General features: G+C 40.6%; 1 protein-coding gene across 1 annotated transcript in view; it reads right to left on the bottom strand.

The window, feature by feature from the left end:
* Positions 1 to 774: 774 nt before the first annotated feature.
* Positions 775 to 11,298, bottom strand: part of LOC117390089 (intraflagellar transport protein 43 homolog A) — a gene marked incomplete at its 5' end in the record, with an annotated part of 15,773 nt that continues 5,249 nt past the window's right edge. The window contains 8 exons of the mRNA XM_055231292.1: positions 775 to 913; positions 1,103 to 1,165; positions 1,302 to 1,377; positions 2,048 to 2,120; positions 5,016 to 5,062; positions 5,864 to 5,899; positions 7,406 to 7,476; positions 11,192 to 11,293. Coding sequence (XP_055087267.1) covers positions 812 to 913; positions 1,103 to 1,165; positions 1,302 to 1,377; positions 2,048 to 2,120; positions 5,016 to 5,062; positions 5,864 to 5,899; positions 7,406 to 7,476; positions 11,192 to 11,293 — 570 coding nt within the window. The remainder of the gene's footprint in view (positions 914 to 1,102; positions 1,166 to 1,301; positions 1,378 to 2,047; positions 2,121 to 5,015; positions 5,063 to 5,863; positions 5,900 to 7,405; positions 7,477 to 11,191; positions 11,294 to 11,298) is intronic.

An 11,298-nucleotide genomic window follows, 5' to 3' on the forward strand; every position in this document is an offset into this window, starting at 1 on the left:
TGTGTGTCCTTGAAGACTTTGCTGTGCATCACACCAACTGTCATGAGACAGCCGGTACCTAAGACATCAACCTAATCACTTTCTGTAAATATTACAACTGTTTCACTAATAGAGCTGCAATGACTTTGAGGAATACATCAATATTCCCACACATGAACCAAAGACAAACAGAGCAGCACAGTACACAAAGCATTCCATTAACTATATTACATTCTCACTTCAAATCGGGGGAACATCTGTTCAGAGTGTGGCTTGTCATGTTCTTCACTGCAACACACTCAAGTGAAACTGTTGGTTTACTATAATGAAAACACCAGCTTTGGTGTTGACTCACATACACTGCTTTTATCCAGTGAAACTTTAATGTATGGTAATCCTCCAGGTGTCAATGAGAACTGTGCTCAATGCTTTTGAGATAATAGTGAAGACAGAGTTGCTCCTATCGAAGAGCTGGAAGATAAAGTCAATGCCACTGTCAATAAGAATAAGGTTGTGGGCTTTAATGAAGAATGTTAATTTGAACACAATCAAGTGGATTTCAGCTTAGCTCATTATCAACCTTGGACTTGTAGGTCTGGCGATAATGCTGTTGTTGCAGAGGACATTTTTATCAGTGAGTATTGGAAGAAAACGCATTCTATTGGGTAGATACAAAACATCTTAAAGACAAACTGCATCATTATATGTTTTATATAAATATATATTTTACAAAAACATGTGATAACAATAACAATGTGAATCACAAAGTCCTGAAATCTGCTGTTGGTTGTTCCCAGTTTACTCTGAAGTTTGGGCATGTGGAGTTTTGTCCTCATGTTACGGACAGTTCCTCACTCTCTCCTTGATCCCATTCCATCAGCAGCTCTGAGGACACCTCTGTAAACAGATGATCCCAGTCCCAGCTCACATCGTCCTGCAGAGGGGGAAGAGGGATTAGAAGCAGCACTAGACAGCCCAAGAAGAGATGGGGGAAGTGTTAATGTACACATCATAAATCTTGATTACCTGAGAGACAAGTGGCATGCTCCCCCGTGCCCCAGAAACAGCTGGACAGAGCCTCAGTGGGAGCTCAGAAGCTATATTTACCAAAAAACTCACTCACCTCTTTCACCTCCTGCTCCGGTGCTAAAACCTTGGTGAGAAGCCTCAAGTCAATCTCTCCATCCTGAAGGGAGAGAGAGAAGAAATTCACTTTGGTTGCACAATAGTGATAAAGGTGAAGATGTGTTTAAATGGACAACCTTGAGGACAAAAGGAGAAGTGAATGTCAAACATTCAAAAATACATTTCCTTGGACTTACTACAGTCTGAAACGCCGAGTAGTACTTCAGGTCATTGTCCAGGTCTCGATAGGTCATTACCCGGTTCACCTGAATGCTAAGAGGATACAAAATGTTGTGATGATTACAGAGACTGACCATGCAATACTAATACAGCAATCTGGGCACATGTAAATAAAATATGAAAGACAACTACAACTGCTCAAACTGTACAGTTTGTGTTAAACAAGATTCTAAGATCTCACACTGAGAGAAAAGGGAGATTGTTGCCAAGTGGTAAATGCCTTAAATTGAAACCCAGCTGCTTATCTGTGGGTTGGAATTAAGTGGGGGGGGCTCTCAAAGTGGCTGGGGCCTAGCAGTGCATGCCAGTCCTACTTACTGCACATTACACGCTACATTGCCCTCACAATGAGTTCAATGTGGATATTATCTGGCACAGAGAGCAAGCCCGAGCCTAATAACCTCCACCGCTGTCATAGCCGTGCTACATATTCGACACATGTCGGCGTGTCTCTGGCTGCCCTGTAAATCAAAGGCCCGGTTAGTGAGGACCCTGGTAACAGAGTTGCATAAATCACACCAACTGTTATTTCTGCATTTTAGCCCCATAAAGCAAGACCCTGTGATGGCACAGTGGAGGACAGGCAGCCATCAAAGTCACAGAGCAGGCCACTGCACTCCTCTAGATCCTCTGCATTATGCTGAAGGTACCCGCGGCACAAGCACCTCAACTGCTCATGGAGGAGGGGAAGTGGGTTCACTACCTTGGTGGGGCGGCAATTTGCATGGTGAGATCTTCTTCCTGCACCTCATCAAGGTCTGGAATGACTGGAATATCTAAAAGACATAAGATTCTTCAAATTAAAGACTATCGAAATATGGATATATTTATTTACTTGTTTCTAAATTACAGTAGGCCCTAGGTGTATGGCAGGAGGAGCCTGATTGTGTAGCCATGTGTTCCCTCTTCCTCTCACTACAGCTACAGCCTCATAAGAGCTGCCCTGTCACAATAGCCATGCTGCCATGAATATTCAGGAGGCCACACGTCAGCTTTCCCCGCTGTGAGAGGGGCGCGAGCCAGGGGCTCCCCAGAAAGCACCCCCTGCTACCTAAGCATTTGGGCCTTGTCAGAACGGCCCACCCCCAGGACCTGCTCTGGCCGCCGGGCCGACCTCCGTGTCCACTCTGCCACTCTGACTGGGGCCGTGTCCAGCCATGTGCAAGAGTATTTGCTTACGGGCCCATCTGTGTGGGGTCGGAAGTCACGGTGCGGCCTGGCAGGGGCTCCGGTGCCAGGAGCTGCCAACCACTGCTCAAACAGTGGGAATCCACTTTAATTGGGAAAACGCAACAGGACAGAGGAGGTTTCCACTCCCAAGAAGGACAAGACAAACTTTCACAGCATTTTCAGATGGACAATTGCAAGAGAAGGAAAATCAGAGAGGTACTGGGGATTATTTGAATTAATAGGAGTATAATAATGAAGAAAAACAAGATGTCTGTCACAAGATGAAATTAAATGACTATATGTATACTGTACTGTATATGTGTTGTAAAAGTGTTGGGAAAAATATTTCTAGACATGGACAACATGGACAACATGCTATTAACAAATCCCTGGACCATTTGCATTGTATTTGCAGACTTTGCTGCAGCGCTCTCCACATGAAGCAAAGTGTCATAGTGGGATCAGAAATGGATTGTAGCAGAAAAGGAGCTGCATGAAGAGGCTTGTCAGTAATCTCTGACCACAGTACTGTAGCCCCAGGGGAAAGTCAATACTACAGGTAAATAGAGGTGAGCAGGTGGAAGTGAACATCTGATGTGAGGACATATCTGGCCATCTTTTTCATCAAAATAACTCCGGACACCATCAGCATCTTTACATTTCCATTGCTAGCTTTAAGTAACACCAAAATATGACCTATGACCTCGTAGATAAACAAACCTCTGACCCTGTTGATTTCTTCTGTTTTAATCAACCCAAATTCAAAATGCTCTTCTCGTTTAGCCACTGACAAGACTCATCTGTGTTTCTGATATCCAAATAAATGCAGGCGCGGGTATTTCATATGCATGAGGCTGGGGTGACACTTTGTCCTCTCATTTACAAAGCACGGTGTTCAGCAGAATCTGTCCCCTCTGGACCCCCAATCAAATTTAATGGTCTTAGTGCAATGACATCAAAAAGCCTTGCCATCCAGCTCTTTGCAAACAGCTAACCGGGTTGTCTATCTGTCCACACACACAGAGCCCACACCTTCCAGTAATGTACGATTAGCACGAGTTAAATTTAAAGCTAACAGGCATATGCTGTCTATATGTAAAGTGTATTATTAGGTGCAACAACGTTCTAAATGAGCTTCAAATTCACCCCATTACAGCGTGTCAAAAGGGGCAGATGCAAACAAGCTGTGTTTTCTTTTGATGCAAAGGCCAGGTCTATCAGCTGTCGGTGTTCTGCATATTACCAACACAGACTCCTTTCTCCCAGCTTGATGTGGATCAACGTGGCTTTTGTCTGGCAGAAAGAGGCCCGTGTGTATTTTTATTACATAGTCAGATTCAGCGGGTATCAAAAAGGGAATCACATACTGTGAATGTAGGGACAGAAGCTGGCCCACTCCAATCATCACACAGTTTACACTACACAACTCACCACTGGACTAACTGGCTCAAGGTGTGACTGAGGCTAGCTGTGTTTGTGATACTGGTGCTATTAGAAGTGACCAGCGGGGAGCTTCTGGGGCCACTGATGAGGAGATTGGAGCTGGAGACTGGGCATGCCTTCTCTCTCTCCTCTCCTCTCGTTGCCAGTGGACATAAGGGATAAGGGTAGGGGACACAATCAAGATGGCAGGCCTATCTCGCTAACCCTCAGCACTGTAATTTCTGATGCCCCTGCCTCAGGCTCTGCATTAAGAGCTCTCCCTCCATCGAGTAATGATGTTTCCTAGAGCATTAAGTGCAAAATAACCAACAGCCTGACCACTAGGTAATAAACACATCATTACCAGAGTTCACAGAATTCCTAATTCTCAGTATATGGATAGCATATACTGCAGCAGCATAGGTACTGATTAATGATTGGCTACATATGTTGTGCTTTCAGAAGTAAGGACTCAGATCAGAGATTCGTTTTAGGTTTAAACCTGAAACTGGAAACTGACAACCCAAATGATTCTGATTGGATGATCATCTTGATATGCAAAACACCAAATTATAACAACTTGGTCAACATCTCCAATGTTTAATTAAGAATAAATCAGCAATACAGTTATTAGTAAAAGCTATATTTGATTTGTGTATGTCAACCTCAAATCTGGGAACATAGTTAGGTCATGTTTATGCAATTTTAAATCGAAATCTTACATACCTTTCCTTTAATTCCTTACTTGTGATGAGCCTTCTATAGGACTTTGCTGTGCTATTTCTGCTACATCGCCACTACAGTGTTAAAGCAACATTGTCGTGTTTTGCCAGTTGCTATCCATCTTCCACATTCTGATTACATTCTAACTCAAACTGAACTACATAAAGAGACACTGTTTGCAGTGGTGACAGTGTGGTAGCTTTCCTAAGGTTCCTGAGCGTGGTGAGAGCCATGCAAAGCCATGATGAGCCTGTTTATCTGCTCCACTTCCACAGGATGGATGCACTGGGAGCCACTGGGGGACTCTTTTAGCCTGTGAGGAAAGACAAAGCGCCACACTGCAAGAGTGCTCTCACCTCCTTCATCATCGGATCCCTCAGGAGTCTGTGGTCGTAATCGGCGGCTGTTAAAAAAAGAAGAAGAGATGAATTATTTAATACTTTTAATGGTGAGGTCATCTCTGTTTCTTTTGATGATTGGCCTTCAGTCATTTATTTCTTTGCGAGCTGCTAAAATGGTATATGGACAGTCTGCTGAGAAATATTTTGGAAGAACATTAGTGTTGTCACACTAAAATTTCAAACTTGATTTTGGTACTAAGGACTTAATACTCAATACCACGATGAGAACAAAAAACTAAATTTTTTAGGGCAATAAAATGTTTCAACATTAAATAATAGTACTTTCTTTTATATTACCATGCGGCCTTATAGGCATACACTAGTCTATGTGGTCTTATAGTTTTCTGATGTGCTCAAAATCATTCTAAAGCTGTTCAGGAAAGGTTCATTTCTGTTCTGTGAATTTGATTTTTTTAGTATCAATACCTGCTCAAATAAGGATCTAGATTCGATTAGTATCTTATTTTTCATACTTTTGACAACCCTAAAGGATATAGAAAAAAATATGCAAAGACGTGAAAAATGCAACAATTCTTTTCTGTTTGTCAAAATGAGAGGGAACTTAAACTTGCAGCTTTACACAACCTTAAATCTTTTTACATTGGCTAATTTCAGTTTTACCAGAATAACTGCAATGAGAAATCAGTTACTGCATTTTTAATCAAGTGATTGTGTGAGAGAGGGGATGAGAGGACAATCTGAAAGCTAATTATACTTTTCAAACAAAAATATCTGATTGGCTGTTTAAGTTCCACCTTAAGCCTAGATTATTAGACTGCAATGTGAAGTATGTGGGGACTTACTCTTCCATGTCCTCAGCTGCAGGTCTCCTTGAGGATCTGTATAAATATGAAGAGACATTAGGAATAACATCTCTTGGATAGGCATTCAAAAAGTGATATGTTTAGTAATATGCAATCATCAACACTATCCAAATACGTACAACTCAGATCATACCTAAAACACATTAGTTGTATTAGGTTTTGAAACAGATTAAAACTATTTCCAAAGCAGGATTGCACAGAATTCTGGTGGAGTAGTGCCCCCTGGTGGAGTTAGAAGAAACTCCAGTTTACAAACTTTATAAACTCGCTATACATAGCAGTACAAATGATGAACAACAATTATGCAGAGGAAAATATTCATTGCAGCCGTTGCAAATATATTTCTACTTTTTAGAAAATGTTCCTGAAGTTTGTCTCCTTTATGCAGAAAGTGCACTATGAATTATTTTTTTGTGAATTTCAAATTTTAATATTTCTGTTGTCTTCATATTCTAAGACAATTCATCTTTGAAACAGAATAATTAAACAGAAAAGCGTATCTGTCAGGCCTTTTAGCCTAGTAAAGGCAGAACAGTGCAGAGCTACCTGGCTGCCCTTGACCAGTGTCCTGTCTGGGTGAGGGGACTGTGGGGGGCGACACATTACTGGCTTCTTGATTAAGACTCATGTAAGGCAAAGTGATAGACATGGTAAAACTGTCTCGAAAAAGTTGTTAGGGATAAAATATATTGTGACAAACTGGCTTCAAAGGTTCATCAATACACTGACAGATCATTTAGTGTCAATTAGAAGTGATAGATCGACAAATCCTGGGATATCTGTGCTGGGATTAGTGGGAGGAGGGCGGGCGGCGGTGATTGAGCAGAAGGGGTGACATTGAACGCGCAAGTCCTTGTCCGTTCCGAGGGGGGCCATTACTTACTTTGTTTCAGAGAGGATCAATGCACGTGCGCCGATTTTTCTAACACCACCTTTATTACAATAGCGTTGGGACCACAAGTTAAACTGGGTTACACCAGAGCATGCAAGCCTGCGCTGCCAGTCTTTGTGAAAGGGACGATCTATAGAGTCTGCTTTTCTAGCTGCTTTCACTATAAACAAGCTCAACTGATCTAATGCATCAGTCCAGTGCATTTCCAATACTTGTTAGACTATAGCACAACTAGCTGGTTTGATGCAAGATAGGGTTGGCTGGTTATGACCAACGCATTCCATCTGTTCCAAATATTCGGGGAGTTGTCATGTTACGCTCCCTGTGTAAAGACCAGCCCGCAGTGGTATGGGGGTGATTAAGTGGCTTGAACCGGCGTGATGAAGTGGCTAGCTGACTAACAGTGCCCTCCTGTGGCTGATGCATTAACCATGTCAATTACTGCCCTGCTCGCAGATGAAGACGAATGGAGAGTTGCCCGCACAGACAGACTCCCTCTAACCTTGTTGATTCACAGCCCGAGTGCCAAATATGCGCTGATAAATAAGCTCATTCAACAGCATGAGGGTTCATTAATAACAGTAGAAGTGCTTTTTGTGTAGATAGAAGAAAAAGACAAAGACTTGTACTTGGCAGATCCTGAACCAGAGCTTTCCTCAGCCCAGCCTCCCAGTCTGCGCGTAGGCTTCACTGGAGGACCCTGAAAACACAAAACATAATAAACAGAATGTAGCCCATTTGCATGGATTGTTCCACAGTACGTCATTAAACATATCCATCTAAATAGAGACAACTAGGGGATGTCACCAGGCCAGTTTACAGGTCATATATGTGGCAAGTCCGCTCACTGTGACAAGTGGGGCAGCAGTGGTTCTAATGGGAACTGTTGTTGTGTTCCTAGATGACGCACTTCACCCACGTTGTCTACTGTGGTGTGTGCATGAGTGTTGGTTGGACAGGCCAATGGCACAGATTGGCATCCTCACCTCCATCAGTCCACCTCAGGGCAGCTGTGACTACAGTAGTAGCTTACCACCATCGAGTGTGGAGTGAAAGAATAATGCAATGTGCTCTATTGCATTCCACAGAAAACACATGTAGTTGAAACTACATGGTTTGTTACAATACACTCCAGGCAACAGCATCTGCATGTTGGCAGACCCCCATCAGAACAGATTTTTTTATGTAATGTAGCATACACAACCCACAAGCTCTACTTTCTATTAAATTAATGACTTTGCATGCTGCATTAATCCTAACAAAAATACATACGCTTTATCAAAGAGGACTGTGAAAAGCTGCCATCACAATTATTTTTATGTGGCGCCAGAAGGGGGCCCTCTTGTCTAGGATAACACAACTTATGAGTCCATCTGGCAAAAGGACACTTCAAAGTAAATTTTAAAGTATATTGCATATTTTTATGAAGAGATATCACACAAAGCTACTCAAGGTCATGTTTGTTTAAGTTTTCGGTTTGCCCATTTCTAGGAACAGGACCTATGGAGCAGAGTGTGGGAACGGCTAATGTGCATACATCTTTCCCCAAAAATAGATCCACAAGGGGAAAAAAACGACCTTCTCATTCCTTCATTCTGAAAATAGTAAACTCCAAATGCATTCTGATCCTGTGACCACTTGTACTTGAATGAATGAATTCCTCAGAGCGAGTGAGGGTGGGCACCAGACAAATTGATATTTAAAAAAAAGGACCACCATTTCTCATTACTAAATTGTGTCTGTAGAAGGACAAAGCACTTGTGAAAAATCTCGTCCATTTATGATGAAATAATTGCTCAAGGCTCACTCCTTCACCAAAGCCATTTATAAATTTGAATGTCACCATTAAGGGGTGCATGGGGGAGGGAGAGAGAGGGGGAGTGGGCCTCTAGTCCACTTTTTATTTTACTATTAATCTAGACAGACTTTGGCTGAAAAAGCTCCTTCAACTTTGAGCAATTAGTGATTGTCTCATTATGAACAATTTCCACTATTAAAGAATTTTAAGCAATAATTACATCTCTGCTTTTGTTATTTGACCTACACCGCACTGGCCAGAGTAGATCCTTTCCACTTCTCCTTTTTTGGTTGTCATAGACTTTTTAGCAAGAAGTGATTTTTATTATTGATTTGTCATTGATTTTTTTTTTATATATATCAGTTGGCCTTCTTTGTGCAACCCCCACTACTTTTCTCCATGGAGATGTTGTTTTTCCTGAATATATATATATATATATATATATATATATATATATATATATATATATATATATATATATATATATATATATATATATATATATATATATATATATATATATATATATATATATATATATATATATATATATACATACACACGCACACACAGCTTTGCCTTGAATGTCCCACACCTACCTCCACAGAGATAAGCAGGTGACAGTTAACAGGTCAGATCTGTGGAGAGGTGAGTAATTCAACTGAAACTGAATAAACACAAGGTATACATTTAATGCAATATGGGGGAACATTCTAGGCAAAACAATCCATAGGTTTCAAAATAATGCTAATCTAATACCATTGCCATAGCAAAGACAAATCTTAATATCTTTTGGATGGGCAAAAGTCTTCAGAATATCACTTGAAACCCATGAATATCATTTCCATAGAGACAAGCAGATAGCAGATCCTCCACCAGAAAAGTTGCATAGTGGACCAAAACAAAGGCCAAATTGTTAGATAGAGTACAGGAATAACTGCACACTAAAAGGCACAGCCCAATGTACAGAGAGAAAGTTCAATAAAGATTTTGGACAATATACAAGGACAAAAAATGATTTAATAATTGTCTAATAATAAAGTGCAAATATCAAGAAGCCCCAATGTGCCCTATAAAACAAAACACATCTGGCCCACCAGTCCGTAGTGACCAAATATGAACTTCACAGTTGTAGTAAAAAGCTAATGGCTGTAAAAGCAATTAGCTCAGCCCTCGTAGTTTTCTAATTTGGGATTCTGTGACAGTCTCTGGGGCAAAGAACTTATGGTGGACAAACCCTAGCAGCCCATAAAAGCGAGTGACTCTTTGTTTAAAAGGACGTCAGGAATGCGACAAATCAGTTGGGTATTTTAGGAAGATGAGGCCAGCCTTGATAAACGAAGACTGTAAATAAACCCTGCAGTCACAGGACATGATGGAAAAATGTATTGCATGTGCACAGCAGGTCACAGAGGGCGCGAGAATAATGCTTCATACATTAGGGAAGTTGGCCTAATTTGGAAAGATTGGCCTAAAGTAAAAGCATAGCAAGGATTGTTGCTTTGGGAATTATGTCCTTTTTACAGTTCCGCCAATTTAGTCGGAATGGTTGATGTCATGAATACAAACATTACTGTGGAATTGTTTAGTGGTTGTTTATTAAAAATGTGTTTCAATTCAGAGTGCTTAAGCCTTGAAGTTTACAAAGCTTCAGAATGTATCAAATGAAATTAACCTTATAGCCTGAATTGTGAAAAATTGCTTATATTTATAAACTTATTGTTGCTTATTGTCAGCAATATATAGTTCCTCTCAAAAGTTGAACGTCAATGAAAGTCTTTCAGTTTTGCTCAGAATAAGAATGAGTTCTATTTTGACACTGTGATGACTAAGAATTAGATTGTATGGAAAACAGGCTTTTGAGACTTTTGAGAGAAAATTAAATTCAAAATATATTTATATAATATACAATATATATTATATAATATATAATACGTGTGTGTGTAGGTGTGTGCGTGTGTGTGTGTGTTAAACAACACATATGCATAAAATATTTACTTTGCAGCTGATATGATCAACATTCCCTAGGAGTGTGATGCTAACTGTAGGCTTTGCTCAGCCAGAAGATCTGACCTTTAGTTTAACACAGCATGAGCTAACTTAGTTGGAACTAAAACAAGTGAGCTGATTTGAGCTGTTAAACAAGTCTCTCGTGCATACAATTCATTCACAAGCTAGTAAGAATTAGCCAACAGTTTTTCAGTTATTCCCTCTCACCTTTAAATCAAACTCCTAAACTAGACCATGAAAACTTGCATTGATCACTGGCTCCTGAAAATATGTTGTTTAAATCCATTTTGTATTTCTTCTTGAGTTTTCAGACTACCTTAAAACTTTTTTGACAGTGTTTGTTAATATGTGCATTATGTCACCATCGTAACTGCGGAACATTCCACCATAGCAATCCATGTAGAACACCACAAGTGTAATGCCACCACAAAGTATCAATAAAGTTATCTGGAGTTTCAGCAAAGCCAAGCAGCAGTCACCACTCACAATTCCTACCTCTTCTTCATCCTTGAGTTTACATCATGTATGGGGTGAACAAATAAACAGATAAGTTTTGTTTTTTTTAAGGAAAGGAGTGCATGTCAATATTTTAATTATCACTAAATACCTCTCCTGCTGATACAGAGTCTGATAACTTTCTTCCATGGCGATGCTCCTCAGATGAAGACTCATCTCCTCCAAGGCGGGCCCTTCGCCCTAATTTTGGAACCTAGC

Source organism: Periophthalmus magnuspinnatus, chromosome 22 (assembly GCF_009829125.3).
Source record: "Periophthalmus magnuspinnatus isolate fPerMag1 chromosome 22, fPerMag1.2.pri, whole genome shotgun sequence".
Lineage (NCBI taxonomy): Eukaryota > Metazoa > Chordata > Actinopteri > Gobiiformes > Gobiidae > Periophthalmus > Periophthalmus magnuspinnatus.